Here is a 22,689-nt window from a genome sequence, read left to right on the forward strand (position 1 = left end):
ACCTACGTTTGGGGTGGTGGCCCTAGCCCAATGTGGCTCTTTGGCTAGGAACTTCCCAAAAGGTGCATTTGCCTCTCTACGATGCGCCCAGGCCACTCCGAGGTTTGTCAACCTCCTCTGCCCCTCCTCACCCGGAGATATCTCTTGCTATCGTTTCTTCCACTCCTCTATAAAACCCAGTGCCCCCTACGCCCCCGCCCGGCGCAGGCGCCCCCTTCTTTGGCTGCGCCTGCCGAGGAACCGAAAGGACAGGGTGCGCGGGAGGCACGCAGAGCACAGGGCTGCCTGCGCTCGCTGCGCCTGGGGAATTGGCTGTGGGCGAGGCGGCCCCGGCTGCCCTTTATCGCTCGCTGGGCTCGTCTTTTGAAACTTTATCAGTGAGTCTCACCACTAGCCGCAGACGCGAGCGGCGGGGGGGCGGGGGCGCAGAGGCGCCGGCAGCCGTGACGAGGCGCTCCCGGAGCTGAGCGCTTCTGCTCCGGGCACGCATGGCGCCCGCACACGGAGTCTGACCTGATGTAGACTCAAGGGGGTTAATATGAACGTCCCTCTCGGTGGAATCTGGTTCTGGCTCCCTCTGCTCTTGACCTGGCTCACCCCTGAGGTCAGCTCTTCATGGTGGTAAGTCCCCGCATATGGGCGCGGTGCTGATGGATTTTTGGAGATGGGAGTGGGGACCCTACTGGTCATAGAGACCCTCCCTGGCTGTTTCCCAATCCTGGCAGTTGTGGATTCTGGGAAAACCGTGTCTTATCACAGCATCCTAAGCTGAACCCCTTTGCTTTTCTGAAAAACCTATTTTAGCTTTGACAACTCCAAAACAATCCACATGCCCCACGAACGAGGGATTTAATGTTTGGTTGTTTGGAGCCAGCTGAGTGACAGCAAAAGCAGCCAATACCTTATTCCACTGTGAAATGTGTTAGCCTGAGCTGGTCTTCTAGCAGCGACGTGTGTGTGTGTGTGTGTGTGTGTGTGTGTGTGTGTGTGTGTGTGTGTGAATTCACCTTGAAAACTACAACTGCCACCCCCTGCCACTACAACCTCAAAAACTGCCTCAAGAGACATCAATCCAGGCTGTTGGAGTTGTAGAACCTGAAGCCTGTGATTGTGTATTATTTCCCCGGCATTCCTGGTGCTTCACCCCGTTGAAGCAGCCTCCAGGTAGAGACTATTGCCTCGTTGTAAAACTACTGGGATTGAGGTGCCCATTATGCTACCCTGCTCAAAACTATCTTCCTAAATTGTAACCCTGCTGCTGTCTCCGTATGCTGATATAAGATTTACTTTGTATGTACTCTGCCTATCTAGAAATCACCTCCATCTCTCGACTTTCTATCTCTGAAAAGAGATGGAGTTCCAAGCTCTGAAACTTTCTTGTACGTTAAGTTCCAGAGCAGATATTAAAGTATTCGGATAACAATTCAGAAAGACTGGATACACACACACACACACACACACACACATTCTTTTGTATGTGACAACGATGGATCTTAGGCAAATACAGTACAGGACAAAATACAAATTCAGTGGACTATTTAGATACCAGAGTGACTGAGAGAAAAGCAAAGCACTGATGGTAAGGGGGGAGGGGGGTTCGGCTCCTTTGTAAGCTCATTGAAGGGAAGGCCTTTAGACTTGACCTTGCTAACACAGGATCAAAGACTGATTTATCAGACTGATCATTTCATTTTTCAATAAAATGATTGTTTCTGTTTCCATGTGTGTATCAACATTATTTACTGCTGGGCATTTTGTCATACCGTCTCTCAGCTGTCATATATATATATATTTGTAAGGTACAGCTGCAGTGATTTTATGATCATATAAAATAATGGGAATACAGGGGAAAAAGATATTCTCCTTGTATGATCACTTTCAAAAGGTACCTATGGCAACTTGGGTTGTATAAAAGGTATCTTTCTAAACAGTTCACAATGAATGGAGAACATCAGCCTAGAGATAATGATGGAATTTTTTTGTTAAAGTTTTTTTTTCCAAAATCTCCATACTTTATGGAATGAGAATACTGTTTTTTTCAAATATTTAGTGCCACTAATAACAATAGAAAAGGTTTTTTCTCCCCAAAAGTTTCTATAAATGACAAAAAGAGGCAGACAAGGAAACCATTTTGAGGATTCTTTAGTATGGAAAGAATACCATATTTGTAAGAAGACTGTCGCATTAGATCCCAGCGGGTGCTAATAGGATGCATGCTGGCAGTTTTGAAGACATTTAGGATCAACAAATGGGAGTGAGGAACTTCTAAAGGTCACCTTCCTCCAAAGCCAAAGGCAGACATATGGCATCACTGAAAGCAATCTTCTTTGAAATTCTCTCTGTGTTCTCCCAAACCTGCTTGCTCCACCCCCTTCAAGCCCTGATTTTCACAATGCTCCTGCCTCTGTCTCACATCATTTGGTGGCCCCAGCTTTGGGAGATAATCATCACTGTATAGGGAAGTAGCTTTGACCACGTCATTGGCCGTGCTCCCCTTGCCTACTTCTGCACTGAATGAATCAAACAACCCCTGCCTTCTAATGTTACAAGGGAATAAGCAATTCATCCTCAAATAGCACTTTAGGGCTAGTCTCCTGGGAAACACCAAGTCTGACCTGTCTGTTAACATCAACTTTGCCTTTCTGTTGGTCTTTCCCCAGGTACATGAGAGCTACAGGTGGTTCCTCCAGGGTGATGTGTGACAATGTTCCAGGCCTGGTGAGCCGCCAGCGTCAGCTGTGCCATCGACACCCAGACGTGATGCGTGCCATTGGCCTGGGTGTGGCTGAGTGGACAGCAGAGTGCCAGCACCAGTTCCGCCAGCATCGCTGGAACTGCAACACCCTGGACAGAGATCACAGCCTCTTTGGCCGGGTCCTCCTCCGAAGTGAGTCTCCTTCTCTTGGTCCTCCCTGCACCTGTGCTCAAAGCCACCCACCTTCCCCCAGTCATCCTTAATGGCACTCAGTTCAGTATTTTCCATAGAATGTAAATTCCACAAGGGCAGGGACTAGCCTGTATTATTTGCACTCTGATTGGTGCCTGTGTGTAGTAGGTCGTATTCATTTGTTACAATGACTGACTATCTAAACTTGTAGTGAGAACCTGTGGCTTTTCTAGCTACATGTTAGGCAGTAAAAGTATTTATGAAAGAGGACTAACAATTTTAAATACAGAGATTTCTTTTTCTCTTGGAGACTTAAAATTTTCCTAACTAGATAGTAAGAGCCGCTAAGTGTCCAGATATCGAAAGAAACTCAAAGCTAGTGCTCTATTGGCAAATAATCAGAGAAAATGAATTCAGATCAAGTTTTAGTTTCAAATAATATTCATCCACTAAACTGGCAAGGGTAGCCTTCTTCAGGAAATAACTCTGCCCATTTGTTAGTGGGAAATTTGACTAGAAATACAACAGTCTATGTGCAAAGACAGAGACAGAGAACTTTACACTTGATTTTTGCCCACCCAAATCCCTCCCAGTCCCAAGAAAATCATCCAGGCTGTGCACTTGGTAATGCTTAACAGAGGGTGTTTCTGTCATGTCATCTGTGTAGCCCTAGGGTTTTATGAGGCCAAATGCATAAATGAACGTCTCTAAAATCCCCCAAGGGCGTAGTCCTCTCACTCCAAAAAGTCTCCCTAAAGTTAATTTGTGTGATATTCTGCAATTTATTTCTCTCATTTAAGAACTATACTCTTATGCATTCCTTTTAGAGTTTCGATATGACATCGCAAAATTTTTGAGAGGGTAATAGCAAATGTCAGCCTCCTGGAATTTTAAGACTTCTCCTAGGGTGGTAGCTCACCAGTAAATCAATTAGTACTGGACCTTGTCAATGAAGATTTGCAAATGTCCATGGCAATTCACTGTAGACTGTATGGTTTGTAGGGTTTGTTTTTCCTTGTTAAAATAGATCAAGACTTCAAAGTTATTTTTAATGTGAGGAGCTTCTCAATACAGTGTTAACCTGTAGGTCCATGAAGCCCTTTGCTTATGGAGGGGTGCAAAAAAAAAAAAACAGTCTTGAAATCACAGATGAAAGGAAGCAATTTAGATTTTGTAAGATGTATTATTATTTCTGGGCAGGGATGAGGCATATGGAGGTTAGCAGACATGGTTCAGGATTTGATTCTCTCCTTTCACTGATAGTCCCAGAGAGTCAACTCAACCGTTTCTTGTCGAGCCATGCCGCTGACCTAAGAGGAAACAGCTTCGATAAATGATCCAAAAAACGGCATCTCTTTCCAAGCTGAGGGTTCATTCATAGAATACTTTGCAGGGTTACTAAGAGAGAAGAAGAGATGCTAACAGAAGAAAACTGAACAAACTGAGGCCTCAGGTAGATAAGGGATTACACTTGGTACTTCCTATAGCTGATGTGGGGCACTTTGCCGGGGTGCTCGAAGCTTAAAACCCTCACACCACAGGATTTCTTCCCACCCTTCACAGAAAGCCAACCTCTTTCCAGACATTTCTGCAGATCCCAGTGACTGTCAGCGATGATTCTGTATTGGTTTGCTGAGGGGCTGAATTTGGGCTACCAGCCTGGAAATAATCATGAAATTCCAATGAAGTGATCCAAAGACTTCTTACAGTTAATTACTTAGAGGGAAATTTCAATCTAGGGTTGTAAAAAATTCTCTGTTAGAAACATAGATGTACCTTTTGATGATCAGGGAAGATAAGATGAAGGGTAGGTAATTATTGCTACTAAAACCCCCCATGGTTACAGGGAAGTGGGGAGCCCTAGAGTCCCCTAGTAACACAGAATAACTTTTTAAAACATTTGGAATTTACTCTTTCATAGGTAGTGGGAAAACCCAAATAGTCTTTTAAGTAGAAACCTTTGAAATTCTAGAGTGGGTTAAAAACAAAAACAAAGGGAGATTACAGTTCATCCTTCTATTTCAAGAGGAAAAGACAAAGGAAGACAAGACAGTAGACAGAAGATAAGTGCTGTTTGTTCTTTAAGAGTTGAACAATCCACAACCCTTGAGAAACTCTAGCTTGGGGTTTTAATTTCCTAGGTAAAATCCTCCCAAATGAAACAAACCCTGCCTGCTCACCCAGTTGACACTGCTGATGCATCTCCATCCTAAAAGAGAGTAGTTTCAACAGTAGCACACTAGGAAGCATCCATATAAGCATTTAGATTATGATTTAATTTCAATTGTGATGACCCGAAAAAGAATCAGTTTTTCTAAGAATCCCATGATCAAATTTTGTTTTGTTATGAAGCCAGATCTTGCAATGTGCTACTCTTTCACACATGACACTTCAGTGAATCATCTAAAACGCTTAATTGAAAACATCTCAAGTCCATATCTGCATGTTACCACAACATCTGGAGGCAGAACGAAAAGTCATGTGCAACATATTTATTTAAGTAAATACTATTAATGAATGTGTCTGACTAATAACAAATAGGAAACTACTCTTTTGTTTTGCTTTGGTTGATTCAACAAGGCAATGTGGTTGTTTACCAGTTGCAGGAGGATGACTTTCGCATCTCAAAAACCTCTCTAGTGCTTTCAAAATACTGTGTGACCCTAATATGCTACCATCCACATCTCCTAAGCTTTTCCTCACTCACAAAATTTCTCACTCAAACTATGAGATTAGTGGTAAATACATTAAGCATGCATATACAATTATTTCTCATATATTTCTCAGTATCTATAAGTATAGATACTGGATTCCAAATCCTGAGCTTGACTTTGAATGATAAAACAGACAACCATCAGCAAGGACTATTTCAAAATGATAAAAAAATGAATACATAATGAAGGTGTAACTTATCGAAAAGCCAGTAGGTTAAAATGAATTCAGATTAGTCACCACTTCTCAGTATTCTTTTTTCGCCCTTATGTGAGAGCCTCATTGCATTTGCTGGGGCTTTTGAAACAGTTCCCATCAGCCCACAGACCTTAACATCAGAGTCTCAACAGCATGACTTGCTACCTGAGGCAAATATCCATCTAAGTGATTATCCCTAGAAATAATAATTTCCCTTTTTGATGGCTAGAGTTTTGGAGGAAGATATTCCTGAACGGCGGAGGTAATTGACACTTAATATTGTGTAGATTTTTAGTAATGGTTTTTAATAGTGAGACTAGCAAAGCAAATTTTGCAAGGGATGCACAGTAAGCTGTAGCAATGAGTGGCACATGGAAATGAACAAGGCTTCAATGCGGAAAAAGTAGGCTGTTCTCCCAGCTGTGTGGTTCAAAAAGTCACACTGGTCTTGACAGATTGAATCGCCAAATGCTTCTCTGCTTTCTGCCTTGCCTTGGCATTAGCTCGTCCAGCTTCTATTTTGATTGTTAATATATTTGCTGCAGCAACCATTAATAAAAGGTCATGCTAGTAACGATGAAATACAGTTCCACTTGAAAAATGAGGTGCACCCAGACCCTAAAGGGCCTTATATCTGTCACTCCACCATAACACCGTGTTATGAGTTACTACAGATTATTAAAATAATTTAATGTAGTTATTGCACTGAAATATGTACCTCTCAGCCTGTAAGTGAAAGTAGGCTGCTCTCTAATAAAGAACAAGTCTAAGAAAGCCCCCAAAGGGTTCTTGCCCAAGTATAATTATAGGCGGTAAATTTGTTTCCTTCCAGAAAAAACAAAGCAAAAGCTATTCACTGTCTCTGACCCGATACCAATGATTAGTGCAGGTGTTCCAGAGGAAACAAAAATCACCTTAGTAGTTAGACTCAGTGTGCAACTCAAGGATATTGCATATCACCTTCAACAATCTTTCAATTACTCGTGAAAGCTGATGGCAAGCCAGCTGTCCAGTGTTAATGCCAGGGGATGGTGACTGATTGAATTCTCTTCCCACCGTAGCCCCAATATTTCCTAGATTTCAGTATTTCATTGCCAATAAGTTAAATTTGCCTTAGTGTTCTTGGTGACACCTAGAGGTTCGGGAATGTATTTGTTTGTTGTGGCTTTCAACTTTTGTGTTCATGCAGTCTTCCACCCTATTGCAGCCAAGCCTACAATCACACCCAATAGTGTCTATCTTGATAGTTTTTTCCCAAGCTGTGATATCATGACTTCTAAACCGTAAAATGGAATGAATGGTAGAACTGTAGAATTCAGGCTGTTTTACAGATGGAGAAACTAAGGTGACTCATACCCGCTCTACTCTTCTGGGACATTTATAGTTTGGGGGTGAATGTGGTTTGCTGAAACTAGGAGCAAGGCTATTTTTCATCCTTTCTACTCTATATTAAGGAAGAGTTGGCCAATAAATACTTAAATGAACCAAATCCTCCACTAAGTGTAAGAGATTCATATTAGAGAAACTGCCTGGGATCTAGAAAAGACCCATAGGAGATAAAATACTAAGCAATTCACCATACAGAAGCCACGCAGAACACTTGAGGAGATGCTCTCTGACTGCTTTTAAGAAAAGCATTTTTGTTTCAGGTAGTCGAGAATCGGCCTTTGTTTACGCCATCTCTTCAGCTGGCGTTGTATTTGCCATCACCAGGGCCTGTAGCCAAGGAGAACTAAAGTCCTGTTCCTGTGATCCAAAGAAGAAAGGAAGTGCCAAGGACAGCAAAGGCACCTTCGACTGGGGTGGCTGCAGTGATAACATTGACTACGGGATCAAATTCGCCCGTGCCTTTGTAGATGCCAAGGAAAGGAAAGGCAAGGATGCCAGAGCCCTCATGAATCTTCACAACAACAGAGCTGGAAGGAAGGTATGGCTGCTACCCTGCTCAGCTGAGGACCCTGTGGTCTTGTGACTCACTGAGACAGATCTTAAGATTTCCTAGTTGATTAAATGTTGTGCAATCAGAGCTTCCCATTGACTCCCCAGCCCAGGATCACATGTACCACCAATTGGACTGAGATACTCACCCATATCCTACCTTTTTTCCCACAACTGAGCTCAAGACGTCCACCCATTGCTTTGAGAAGTGTAGTGAGTCAAGTGTTTTACGGTCCTTCTGGACAGTGTAGTATCCAGGCAAGAGATATCACCTGCCAGTTAGTTCTTCATCCCATATGGAAATAGCATCTTGAATATTTATATGGAGTATTGATACCCATCGCATCTTCTCTCAGATACTCCATGAAAACAATTCACCAGGCATGATGGGTTGGATTCTCCTAAATTCAGGGGTACTCTCTTTTGGAGCCAGACTTGACACTACCGATAAAGCCTCCTTTTTTGATTTGTACTGGCTGAGTAAAAGAACTAAAGAGACATCCTATCCTTTCATCCTGATAACTTCACAGTCTATAGGAATCTAGTCTTCAATCACCTTCAAACACCCATTTGGTGGACGAGGAAACTAATGCACTTACTGAGAGTTGATACAGAGCTCAGGGCTAGACTTGAGGTTTAACTCCTAGGTCAGGGTACTTCACCCTAGGACTAAACTGCTTCAATGTCTATGTTCAGATGCATGAATGAGGTAGGATTGTTTGGGAGATAGCCTGGAAGGGAATAACAAGAGAGCCAGAATGATGTTATCCATGTCTTTGGGGAGGAAGCAGAAACTGGATGAGATAAACAAATATTTGCTCTTAACCACTATAAGATAATCTAATTGCCCAAGGAAACAGCCAAAATTGCCTTTTGTCAATAAAATGTTAATAAGTAGCATAAAATTAAAAGATGTGGAAGAGGGACTGATAGGAAAAAAGGATAGAAAAAGAAGACAGATCAATTTGGGTGAAATCCTTTGACTGGGCTCCTGAAAAGAGCAAATCTCATTTAAAGAAGTTGGGTGAAAGGGACTCTTACTTAGCACATAAAATAGAATAAGTGTGATCTGAGTTGTTTACAAATTGTACTTTTAGACTTAAATATTCACAATCTTTATTAGCATGAAGTTATGAACTTATCATGACCTCTGCCAAGAATATAGACAGTGGTTGTGCAATCCCCAAATTGGTAACTGTTGTTTGTGCAATGTTTTAGATAAGAATAATCTATACTGATCTTTGTTTTGTCATCAATAGAGCACATGTAAGTGTGGTGGCTTCGATAAGAGTGCCCTGCTTAATTATTTGAATGGGTATTTTAACTTGACTCCTCCATCTTAGAAAGATGGTCTATATGCTACTACATTGTGTTCAAAAAAACATTCTTACAATGTGTCATTCGACATTGAATAGCTCTAATCTTCAAAGTAATAGGTCTTAGCTATTAAATGCTAGGTCCTAAATAAACAAGTGTTTTAATGTAAATCACATGATCTTTCACTGCGTAGAGGTGAACAGCTGTCAGGCCTCAGATATTCTGCCTACTCCTCAAAACTTCGGAGGCTACTTTTGATTGGGATAAAAGTGCACACACTGACTTTTTAAAATGTGGCTTTAATTAATGGTGGGTGGGCAGACTTTCTCAAGGAGAGGCGTGATGTCAGCGAGTATGAACTTTAATGAGAGCGAATGTATTGAGATAAACATGCGTCTCTAATTCTCTTCTCGCGGTCATTAGACCCCCAGTCCTTACTCCCCCTTCTTACCAGTGGAAGATCTGTGGAATCAAAGGGAGAACAGGCAGGGCAGTCCTCCTGAGCCAAGTTTCCAACTGGCCCAGCTCTAGAAATGCCCAGCCTCCTAGAGCTGACAGCAACATCGGCTCCGTTTTTTTTCCTTCTGTTGAGTTTTAGTGTTTCCCAAATTGTCTGATATGAGCACCAGCTACCTTTAAAAACTGAGGGTAATGGTGGGAGTGGGGAGGATAACAAATTTTATTTGAAAGAAAAGCCATTTGTTCCCAGACGTATCTGTTTAGGCAATGCTAAGTCACAACCCAACGCCGCCATCCACATTTCCCCCAATTTCCATCTCAATTTCCCCTAATAAGTAAAGTTTAATTAATTTATTATTACAGCTGGACAGAGCACCTTCATGTGTTTCTATTTTGTAATACCATCTAAATTTGCATTATCATTCATTCTAGCCGTTTCTAAGAGATTATATCGTTATTTTTTTTCCTTCACATTCACTTGAGATTTGCTTTTCATTGAGTCTAGTTTTCTGGTTCCAAATGGAGCTAGAAACTAAGTTCATTGGGTTTACAACTTCTCTCACAGCTTCCCAGGGCCACTCTTTGTAGATCTGAAGAAGCCACACTATGAAGAACTTCAAGATCTACTGAGATAAGTTTTAGTTAATGACCAGCAAATAACACCTGGGAAAGAGCCACCATTTGTTCTCTTTCCTGAGCTTGAGAAGGGCTTTTAAATTACTCTATTTCTTTTCTAAGAGGAAATAATCACGAGTTCATTAAACTTCCCTAAGCAAATCTAAGTCAGAATATCAAGCGAATCAAATACTGCCCTTCAACAACTCTAGAAAGTTCCCTAAGAGTATGAATTTCTGTAACAGAAGTCTTTAAACATACTTCCAAAACATGTCTCTTATTATAGTGAAAATAGAAAGAACATGAATCTTAATATTAGACCCAGCTGATGATTCATCTTGCAGTAACAGTGGCTTTGCTCACTGGTTTAATCAGATGAGATGTTAAATGACACAAATATGCAGAGTATAAGCAAACAGTTCAGGCCTCTCACGTGCGGTGGCCGCTCAGTGACAGTCTCTTTGCACATCAGTGGAGTCAGAGTTGTTTATAACTCAGGTAAGAGAAGCTGGTCAAAAGCCAACTCAAACTGTTACATAGGATTTAATCAGTTACTCTGTCTATGGACTCAAACTCTGTACAATCTAATGCCCTAATAAAACAGGCATAGTTTTGCTCATTTCAAAAGTCTTTTGAAGTGTTTTATAATAGGGCTTTCCAAATCTTAGTAGAAATAAAAAGTAGCATGAATAATTTCTGATTTTCAAGTGAAATCATTACCCTGAAGGAGAAAAGGTAACTAACTCAGGACCACTCTATAATAAGATGCTGGACTTGAGGTTCAAACACAGCTGTATCTACCTGTAGGCATCATCCAGAGTTTCATATTGTCTGTATTCCTGAATTCTCTAGGAAAACAAACAGTATTTCTATATTTCTTTTAAAAACTAAAAAGCACAAGAAACAGCAGTTTCTGTCCTTAGAATGGGGCCTTGCTGATGACATTTTCCCCTGCATAGCTTTATCTCAGAGACTTTCTACAGGGAACATGCAGTTAGTCTTTTTTTTTCTTTTTTTTTGGTTTATTTTTTTTTTACTTTTAAATTTTTTCATACAATCTATTTTGTTCATAAGTTCCAATCCTCCAATTCCTTCCCCACCTCACCCACCTAACTTTGTTCTTTCTCTCCTGTAAAAGAGCAAAACTAAATCAAAACCAAAAAAGCCAACAGCAACAAAAAATAAACTATAGAGACCATTTTGTATCTGTCAAGAATTCCTGAGTGTGAGGATTTCCCTGGAGTGCTGATGATATTCCCAGTGCCACTACATCAAAGAAAACTGATTTTCCCTCTCCCAGGAGGTAGCAATTGCAAATACCTTCTTAGCTAGAGGTGAGACTTTGTGTTCACCCTTGTTGGGTCTATCACATCCTAGACTTCAAGTTTACCTCAAAGTTATAGTAATAAACTACCACAATATATATTGTAATAAAAACAGAAAGGTTGGTGAATAGAATGGAATTGAAGACCAGGACATAATTCCATACACCTAAAGACACTTTAAAAAAAAAACAAAACAAAAAAACAAAGAAGGCTCCTAGGGAACAGTTGTTTTTAACAGGGAAGTGTTGTCTTTATGTTGAAAATATGCCATGGATCACTGTGGACTCAGCTTAACCAATTTGATCTCATTTTAGAGACTCACAGAGTTTCAACAAATCACCCTGCAAGTCTGAAAGCACTATGTGTGACTGGATTGCTCTTAGTTCAAAAGGGAACTTGTCAAACTCCCTGGGGAAATTCATTTGGGAGTACTGAGTCAGATAAAAAACAAATATATATAAAAAAAGTACATGACCACAGGAAACTAACTTTTAGTCAGAAAGATGGTGGTACTTAAGGACAAGACAAGCCGTGCCCAAGTGGCATATGCCCTTCAGAGTTAATGGAATGTAAGACATAAAGGTGAGGGGTGATCAGGCTTCTAGTTCCATAGAGAAGCCACTGACAGAGTTAGTGGGAGCAACAGTTAGACACATATCTTCGCCACATCTAGAAATTCTAAATTACTATGCTGAGATATTTGGATGTCACTGGAAAGATACTCAATTCTTGAGTTCAATCTTTATGCATTTTTGTCAATTCCTTTTAAGTTTGCTTCAAAAGAGTAATGAGTATCAAAGTTCAAACCTTGTATAAAACATTTCAATTGATGATTAAAAATATTTATTAGGAAAATTGCAGGATTTCTTCTAGCTCCTTGAATTTTATGATTAGTTTTAAGTATAAATATCAGCTGTTAGAGTTTGCTTTCTGATATGAATGAGTTATAAAACAGAACATGTGACAACTGGGCTATGTGGATATTTGTAATAATAAAGGTTAATATTGTCTATGAGGAATTTCTAGTTATAAATGTCAACTTGACTGGGGCAATATGGAAAGCAAGATTCTCTAATACTTGAATACAGCGTTGGACAGGCATTGCCATAGAAAACAACCTCCTCACACATATGCACCAGGTTTCAAGAAAACCAAATACTTAGGTACCATTGTTATTACCGTTTGCATATGAGGAGACATGAATATAACAGGGCAGTCAGAATCAGCATGCAAATTCACTGTATTTACTAATTGAAGTGATCTCAAAATTGTACTTCCGTTGGTACCCTGCATTTTGTAGGGCAGGGTCTTTTAGAGTGACGAACTCCAGCTTTCCATTCAAACAAGTACCAGTCAAAGACTGATACGGGAGAGCACCAAGGCCCTGTCCATGGCCCACTGGAGAGGTGGGGCACAGCAAACACTTAGTTCACCAACAGGAAACGCCTCTAAAGCAAACATAAAATCCATGTTGTCTATCTTGTAAGCAGAACCTTAAGGCAAAAATCTAAGTTCTAATAAAGATATCAAAAAAATAGATTCTCCTCATTACCACGTGAAATAGATAATAAATAATGGATCTGACTTCAGAGAACTGGAATATGATGAAAAGGAAACCCCACTCTTTAAAAGTAAGGAATATCAGTAGACAAGGGAGGAATGAGACCAAACTGTGCCGTTGCCGCAGAGCCAAACTGTGTTCACCTCCTCTTCATCCTGGCCTTCCCATGAACAACCCTGAGCATCTTTATAGGGCGCAGAGTTCTCTTAACAGATCCGTGCTTTCCAGTTGCTCTCCTTAGTTTAGAGCATTAAAAGCTCAGATTCTGAGAACTCAGGAGTAAGCAGCCAGTTTCTGTATCATTAAATCCCAAGTTAGTACGCATTTGATACACTATATGTCTCCATGTATCAGAGGAATCTAAACCCAGCCAAAACGAAAGCTCTCAAACAGCGGGTAACTCTTAACAGACTTATTTCCAGCTCCTCGAAGGTTCTATTATTAGAAAATGTGTGTTAGAGCTGCATCATTTGTCAACTAGAATTATTATGTATATGGTAATGTTAAAGCCCATAAATACAAATTGCACACCTTATATTTTCTAGCTAAGCCAGCCCACCTACAGTCACTGTTTTTAATAGACAGCAGAACTGAAGAAATCATAGTCCCTTATTGAACTTAATAAATGTTTGCATAAGCTAACCAACTGTACCTTTTCTAATAAACATCTCTCGCTTCCCTAGTTGCAGCACATGTACAGTTGAAGGATATAAATTGTTTCAGTGTTCAGTAACTCCTATCTTAGAGATGTGGGTCTGTCAAAAGGATTTAATTGGTAATAAATGCACTTGGCTATGAGCCAATCTGGAAATTAAATAATGTGTTTTTAATGTGTGTTTCCTCAGGAAAACTGATAGGACCCAAAATATGTTAGCTGCTTTGTGGAATAGAGCTAACCAAAAACTGTGGCACTGACATGTCTTCAAGCGCTTTAGTTCATAAGCACTCAGCAAGGAGAGACCAGAAACAAAGTATGTATTTGATTTCTAAGGCAAGGCCAATTGATCATTAGCAGATATTTTATATGGTATAAAGTCTATGGCCTTTCTTTCTGGTTGGAAAATAATTAGTATGGCAAAATTCAGGGTCCATAAGCTTGGCAAAATACATGGTAAAAAAATATTCTTTATTCTTTAAGGAAATCCGATGAAGCCACCCTAACAGTTCCTTCTCCTCTGTTCTCATAAAGGCTGATGTAGGAAACCTTCTCCTTGAGAGAAGATTGTTCTTATAATCGGCAGCATAATTCTTTGAAGAACATACCTGTAGATGCAGACATTACATGTCAAAAAGTGTAGGACTCACTAAACCTAGAGAACATGTACACAGGGTTTCAGAGATCCCAGAATGTGAAGAGTAGCAAAGGACTTAGTGTGAAGCCTCCGGTGTCATGTACTGCCTGCCTAAGGGTCTCTTCTGAACTAGAGCAATAATGATATACCTTATATGCTTGTGTTGGTTGAGTAAAATAGCTACTCTAAAATGCTTAGTATGGCCTGGCACAAAAGGAGAAACTAATGAATATTATGCCTCTTCCCTATACTCAGGTCACAGGCTGGGCAAAGAAATAGAAACTGGACTCTTCTACACAATTCAAGCATAGTAATCTATAGTTCTTTCTCAACATTCAGAGTTTTGTCCCTGTCATGTAGATTGCTAGCATCTAGAATTCAATTTTATAAAAGGGAGTTTAAAATGTTAAATTCTAAAAGTAGAAAATAATACTCTAAGTTAAAAAAACTTTAAAATGCTCAAAACAAAATATGTAATGGTTTCATAAAGTAAATACTTAGTAAGTACTTACTTAAGTATGATAAGTAAGATTTTTAACACTGCAACCTATTGAAGAATATTAGAAAAATCTGAACTGATAATGTTCTTGTACTTGACACCAAATATATATATATATATGGTTGTCCTTGGGAGTTTTCTACATCTGTCTTTCTTAAACTAGCAAGCTTGTAGTGACAAGGTACCACAGAGAAAAAAAAAAAAGTCACATGGAATTCAGACATGTAGTGGCAGAGGGTGTCATGGGAAATCACACTGGCCAGTTTGGTGATATAAAGATGCATGAGAACTGTGTGATTGACCAGAGATGCCCAACATAGGATTGTCCCAGTGACCTTCAGTAAGGTTCAAAAAAAGGAAGAGAACACAAGAGCTTCTAGGAGAGATTTCAAGAGACAACAGAGAAATCACGACCTAACTGTAGGGTGGTGTGCATCTCAGATTGTGAATGAGACTGTCAGTCTTATACTGGAGAGAAAATCATTGCAATAGATTCTTTTACAAAAGGAAGACAGCAAAAATAGAAATCTCTCTCTCTCTCTCTCTCTCTCTCTCTCTCTCTCTCTCTCTCTCTCTGTGTGTGTGTGTGTGTGTGTGTGTGTGTGTGTGTGTTTACAAAAATGCCAAGCTGGCAGTGGAAAGTGAGTGCATTAAGATGGAAATAACTCCCAAATTAAAATTAGTAATTCAGGGAGGGGAGGAAACATTTTACTAAGTCTGATCAGTCTTCTTAAAGAGATTCTAGAAAACAGTACCATCTGTAAATAAAAGTGGAGGCCTTGAAATACTACTGAAAGGGGACAAGAAATTGGAAGAGGAAACTAAAGACATCTTCCAAAAGTAAAACAAAAGCCCCAAATGATAAATGGAGTTTAAGGAGGTCCACAAACAATTCCCCATCTCTTACATGTTTCAAACCAAGTACCAAATGAGTAGATAGATGAAAGAAAGAGTTCAATTTCACTGCTGGCTAGGAAAAGCCTACACCAAGGAATGGAGCCCTGTGTAGCACAGTGCTTCTAAATAGACCCCTGAATGTGGGATCTCTATCTTTTTCAAAGGCTAGGCATCGAAGGCCAGTTAGGAGATCACTGTGAGCACTGGTCATAGTGTATTTCCTCAATAGGCTAGAAGGAAGAAAAAGTCTTTAGTCCTTCCTTCAAATTCACCACTTGGACAGGTCAGTTTTCCCAACAAGAGAGGAAAGAATGAGGGACAGATGAAACAGAAATATTACCTTAATGCATTTTTTCCTCAAGATGCCAGAAAGAAAATTCTTTAAGAAAAAGTTAAAGTTAAGGCAAAGAGGATGGATTTTCAAGGTGTGTGAATGAGTTAATGTCATAAAGACTATGTGAGGTACAGAAAGGCAGATGTTCAAGTGAATATTTCAGCACTGAAGTCTACCAGTCTAAGTTGAAAAAGAGGATGATGACCGTCAGCAAGGGTTAAGGGGAAAAAATCCTAAGGTGTGCTATCTCAGAATAGCAAGAATGTGGGAAGGATTGAAAAAGCTCTTATGCAAGAAAAAAAAATAAAATGAAACAAAAGACAAAAAAAAATATTAAAAGAATCAGTGAGACGTCACAGTTCCCATCTGCAACACTGGAGGCTAAATGCCTACAGGGCTATACCTTCAAACCTGAGAGAAAGCTATTTCCAATCCAGAATTCTATACCCAGCCAAGCTATTAATCAACTGTGAAGGCTGAAGTAAGACCTTTTAGACATGCAAGAATTCAGAAAATGCATTCTCTGTGCACCTTAAAGGAGTTAAGAATGTAGTCTAAGCAGAAAGAGAGAATGATCAGACTAAGGGAAACCATAGCATCCAGGAAAGTGTGTGTGTGGAATAGGACATGATGCTAGGTCTCAGCTATGGAGTTAGACCTTCATTCCAAGGGCATCCTTCATGACAGAAAAGTGTAGCATTCGGTAACATAGTAAAATTCAACCCTGGGACATCACTGCACTTGACTGTACAGTTAACAGTAGCTAACAATACTATTATCCCTCAGCCAATTGATTTCTGGATCGTCCGTGGATATTCAAAATCTGAGATGCTTAAATACATGACATAAAATAGTGTAATATTTGTACCTCATATGCATATATATGTATAGCATTCCATCAGCTTCATTATATTGCTTGACAATTTATATGATGCATCATTGTCCTGCTGTATTGATTAAGGGATAATGGACAGAGAAAGTCTTTCCATGTTCAACATGAATCATAGACCTAACTACATGCAAGAACAAGACATGCATGAGCCATGCTCAAACACTGAGTGGTGGAGTGAGTCTGAAGATGTCTGAGCTGACAGAGGCCACAACCTACCTACACAACACTTCCTCTGGGTGGACTCAGCTTGTGTTCACATATACAAACTCAAGTTTTAATCTGAGACATTGTCTGGGTTTTTTTTTCCTGCTAACTTTTTTAATCCACATTTGGTTGAAGGCCTAGATATAAAGAGTCAATAAGTATTATTGTTTTCTCATTTTAGAATAACCATCTAGATAGATTATGGAAGACTTAACTACACATTATAAAGTACTGGTCCTCTGGTTTGGTTATTCAACCTTGTATCATTCTAATAAAATGTCAGTAGTTTCTCCATCACCAGCTGTGCTTGAGAGGCCCCTAACTCTTTACCCAGTGTATCTGAAGACCTCAGGATCTCCCACCATTCATTCTGCTCATGTGTGTAGCCTACTGACACCCACAGCCATTGGATTCCGGTCTCACACCATTGGGTACCACCATCTTTCATTTTTCCTGAAAGCAGCCAAAGCAAAGATTATTACTTGTGAAGATTCCTCCCCCAACCAACTCCCCCCGCCTCCCCCCGCCCCCCCCCCCCCCCGGGTAATTCAGACATCCTAGAAACACAGTGTGGGAAACAACTGTAATGAGATAACTAGATTTCCCTGACCATAGAAATGCAGTGCCCGCCCCCACCACAGGCATTTCTTGATGCTCTGCCCCTGACAGGCCCCCAGACTGCTGCAGTGGAGCAGGCGCTCCTTAGCCCCTCTCCGGCAGTCCCGGGACACCACACTCAGCACAGGCGTCGAATAAGAATTACCTGAAGAACTGTAAGTCCTGTCAGGGCCTGGGCCCCATGCCTGCCCCACCCCCTCAAGGTTCTGATTTACTCAGCCTGGGAAGGGGCTGCAAATGATCCCCAGGTGATTTTAATGTGCAGCCAGAAACAAGAACCACTGCTCTCCTCGCCAGTTGCCAGGGAACAATCCTCAGATTCCTGAAACTTTACTACACGGAGTAGATGGAGTCTTCCTTTCTCTTGCCAGACTCTGCATTTCCTCAGACCACAGCCGGATTGTAAAAGAACATTTTCCCTTCCTCTTCTGTGTGGACACGTATGCAGAGCTTTAAAAAGTGGCACAAACCACCATGTATACTTCTGCATTTTGTTCTCATCGTGTGACTTGCTTTCATGCATAAGATCTGCCTCGTCATTTAAAGAGCCACAAAAATAGCAACACTCACCAGGTTCCAGAATTTGCATATCCATTTCCCACTGATGTCGTCTGGGTCTCTTCTCATAGTTTGCTATTGCTAATATTACAAAGTGAAGTTTGATTACTCCTAAGAAGCAGAGGTAGGAGGGAGGATAGTATGCATAATTCAAAATTTTAAGAAGAGCCAAATGTGATTTAGGATTTTGTAAATCTGTTTAGGAAGACCACAGACCTGGGAATTCTGCCTCTATCTAGCTGATGACTAAAAATTTTACTGGTCACACTGAGCCTTGATTTTCAGAACTCTGGAATGGGAATACTAACTTTCTGTGCTTAATTGTGATATGTATATGATAGTAGGTATAAACCACTGAGGGCAGAGCCTGGCTAAGTCTGGTTAAGTTCTCAATAAATGGTTGCCATGGTTAATAAGGCAATTGTAGGACTACAGATGTTATTCAGTTAGAAAAGTGCTTGCACAAACCTTGGAGTTCAATCCCCAGGACCTATAAAGAACTGGGTGTGCTGGCATACGCCTATAAGCCTGTGGAAACGAGAGATTAGAAGTTCATTCTTGGCTACATGGTGAATTAGGGGTCAGCCTGGACTACCTAAAACCCTATCTTAAAAAAATAATAATGGGGTTATAACAGTGAGATATTGGAACTCAAGATCTTCATGGTATGGTTCTATGCTCTACTCTTCCTGAAAGTAGAACTCAGCAGAACTTCAAAGTATAGATCTCCTTCCTTGGACTTCTCTGCCTGAGTTGGCCTTTGCTGTTTTCAAGGCTAAGCGTTTGGTTTTAAAGTCTATAAATTCTGCAAATAGAGGTAGTGGTAGCTCCTAAGTGCAAGTTCGAAGCATGCTGTATAGTAACTGGAATGAAGGTGTGGTTCGAAGCTAGAGTTGCAGTAAATATTATTTGGGGTTTTCTGTATCACCTTAGATCATATAGTTACCAAATAAAAGACATAAAGCTTCATATTTATAATATGCCAGAAAAGCACTAGACCTGGGTAGGCATTAATCCTCTATTTTGTCTACTTCCCTGTCAATAACCCTGAGCTATGGATTGCCATGTTCCACCTGGGCTGCTCCTACTGAATCGCCATGGCCATATGCTCACGATCCACTTACCCCATGGCCACTTCTTACTTTTTCCTCCTCTTTCCTCTTCCTCCTGGTGGTCCCTGCCTCAGACACCTGGCCTGGGATCCGAAGCCCCACCTACCTCTCTTCTGCCCAGCTAGAGCCTGTAAGAATGTTTAGTAACCAATCACGGGTAACTTGGGTGGGGTCAAGGTTTACACAACAAAAGCTGGTATAAGTGTGGACCTGCTCCTCTTGAAGCGACTAGATCTTGGAGTACGGATTTTAGCATTGGAATACAAGCAGCATCAGAGGATCCTACGGCAGCTAGTCAAAGAGTGAGCTGTCAGCTGAGGTCTATCATTAATCCACAACCAGAAACTAACTTTGGTACTTCCAGGTGGCAGGGGCAGCCCCTCTCCAAGGGGAGGGGACCTAAATAATGAGGAGAACTTACTGTCTTCGATCACAGGAAGTCGGGATGTTGGGCAAATCCCAGTTGGGCTTATTGAGCAACTAACTCCACAAGAGTCTTCAGAACCCAGGGCCTCACGTCCATCAAGACTGTGTGTGAAGCTTCATATACATTCCTCCTACAGCTTTCCTGTCCTTTGTTTAAAAATCACCTAGAGACAGAGAAAAAGCATTTCTCCTCCTCTCTCTTTAAAGAGTGAAGGAGACTCCTTCCAAATCTAAAACCTATCTATCCTTGAATCTCATGGATACAGATTGAATCATCACTTTCTAAAGCCTAAGAAGTATCAGTGTGTTAGCAGTGAAATGCCCAGTCAATGATTTAGGACACAGCCCCGATCAGAGAGGTCCTGGCAAGCCCTGGAGCACACAGCTTCCCAACTTCTGAATAAAGTAGATAGTCAATAAAGGAGGAAAAGTGTCTACACAGATCAACAACAGCATCTGGCCCCTGCCACCAGGTTCATAAGAATTGGTTAGGTGTATTTTTAAGATCCAAACTTCATATGCAAATCTTCCCACTAATCATATAAAAATATCAGCTTTGAAGTTTGTCACCTGGAAACTTAGCATAACAAAGGCAGGGCAATGCTGTCTCCTGTTATTTTTAGAACCAGGAGTGCAGCTCACAAATGAATAACCTGGCTGTAAGAGGAATTCAGGAGGAACAGAAAGCGTTTGGCATGGAGGGTGCTGTGCACTCGTGGTACTATCAGATGTTAAGAGAGAAGCTTTTCGATAGAGTCAGAGAGTCTAGAAGATATTCCTGAGGTTGTTTGTGGCTGTATGGTCCAGTGAACCTACTACCCAACACTGAGAATATAAAAGGCATTAGAGAGAAAGATCTCATTATGATGCCCTTTACAGATGCCCAGATTCCCATAATGTGAACAATCCAGTTCTTTATCTTGACCTTCCATACTGGTTCATAATAAGAAGGACTGATCCCTGGTATACAGGGACACATTCTACTGCACCTGCACCTGGCAAAGTGGGGAGCACTGCAGGGAGGTCACAGCTCCACATTGAAAGACACCAATCAAGCCATAAAGCCAAACAACCTAGGGCTATTGTGATACCTTGCCTGGAATTGTTGTTCTCTTAGCCCTTGAGTGCTTTTGACACATGTCCAGGCTAATGAATAAATTGAGGCTGACTCCTGGAATGAAAATCCTCTCGGCTCATCCAAATCTACCATTTCTTGGTCAGGTAGCAAGCCTGTACAAGAAACAAAGCCATGTCAAGCATTAGGGCAAAAGACCATAGTGAGGTCTCTAGGGAGAGGCAGCTAGAAACTCTGTGTACCTATGAGAGGCAGTGGGTGGTGATTGAGACTTGCGCTTCAAGCTACCTTTCTGTCAACTGCCTCTACCCTTTATGTCATATCAATATAGCAGAGAGAACATTCAGAGCATAAGTGAAACTCCCACCTTCAATTTCTTAGAGAAATTCTGAGAATTTTGCTCAGATAGCACTTTGGAGAATATCATCAAGGGACTCACTGTTCCTTTTGCCTAGGCACATCCTCCAGATACCCTCTAATTTGGGGATTCAAACTGATTAGCAGACAGGCTCCACTGTGCTGTTTCTGAGTGAGGACCAAATCTAGGGACTGGTGAATCCTCAAGACTTCTGGTCTCCTAAACGGCCCTTCTAGGCATCTTTGGCTTTGAATTTCCAATATTCACAACCCAACCCATTAGCACCAATATCCTATTAAGAGACCTTCAGTTATTGTTAAAAATTAAACTTTGAAAGACAATGATAGAAAGATGAGAAGAAAAAACTTAGCAGAGGAAAAAACAGAGTCAGTTCTTGGAATATGAATCCTATGAAACAGAGAACCCGGGGGGAGAATTTTCACTGGGAACACGGTATGAAGGGACATGTTAAAGTCTACATGCACTGTTGTTGTTCCAGAAGATTTTAGCAACTGGGTTTGCTTTCAGCCATTCTATGTGTATACCTGAAGCTCAGGCATATCACATTGTCTGCATGAGCCTTGGCTTGCCATTTATATAATGGGATAGACTTCCACTTGAGGTTTGTCTGCAGACCTTGAGCATATCTTCTTCTCTTCTCTTACAGATGTTGAGGGGCAATGAGGCAGGGCAGGAGTAACTCACTGAGTTTCTGCAAATGTTGCCACATGGCAACTCATCCCAACACCAAAGGAGAAATTTATTTGGATAGTTCTGTGGTCTACCTGCTCTTCCCTGAGACCACAACCCTCATACCCACGGGAGATCAGTCTTCATGTCAGGAGCCTGCCAAGACAGGCTTGTCCCAATTTCTCTCGCCTCCCAGCAAGAAACAGCATGAGCACAGCTGGACCATCGAAGCTGTGTCACTTGGCCAGAGCTGTAGGATAACCTTGAGTTTAGGGTCAGTCTTGGTGCAATATGGTTTAGCCTTCCCTAGCTGTGTTCTTTAGACAAAAAGGTTACTGTCTCTAGGGTTCACTCTTTCTCCTCCTAGGGTTAAAACCGTAGCATAGTTCTGATGTAGTACATAAGGTCATTGAGAGAAAGTGCATCCTGCAACCCTATGTGCCTACTATGTGGCAAGAATTCCACATGTAGCCACTTACTTTCAGTGACCCAATTGCTGGGTCACTAAAAGATAAGACATAGTCATTGCTTTATCAATCTGGTTTGGGTATAGGTTGAACATCCCTCACCTAACAATCTACAGTTAAAAATGTTCCCAAATATGGGATAGTTTTTATAATGTCATGATGGTATGAAGGAAAAACCTTCTACCTGGTTATATAAGACAGCTTGTAGTCAAACCACAAGCAACTCAAAATAAAGTATAAAATTACGTTCCAGCT

General features: G+C 41.0%; 1 protein-coding gene across 1 annotated transcript in view; it reads left to right on the plus strand.

The window, feature by feature from the left end:
- The first annotated feature begins 246 nt into the window (after positions 1-246).
- The window catches only part of Wnt2 (Wnt family member 2), a 40,758-nt gene continuing 18,315 nt past the window's right edge, over positions 247-22,689 (plus strand). Inside the window, exons 1-3 of the mRNA XM_028778431.1 lie at positions 247-621; positions 2,661-2,887; positions 7,447-7,724. Coding sequence (XP_028634264.1) covers positions 539-621; positions 2,661-2,887; positions 7,447-7,724 — 588 coding nt within the window. The 5' untranslated portion in view covers positions 247-538. The remainder of the gene's footprint in view (positions 622-2,660; positions 2,888-7,446; positions 7,725-22,689) is intronic.

This window comes from Grammomys surdaster, unplaced genomic scaffold (assembly GCF_004785775.1).
Source record: "Grammomys surdaster isolate TR1022 unplaced genomic scaffold, NIH_TR_1.0 335, whole genome shotgun sequence".
Classification (NCBI taxonomy): Eukaryota; Metazoa; Chordata; class Mammalia; order Rodentia; family Muridae; genus Grammomys; species Grammomys surdaster.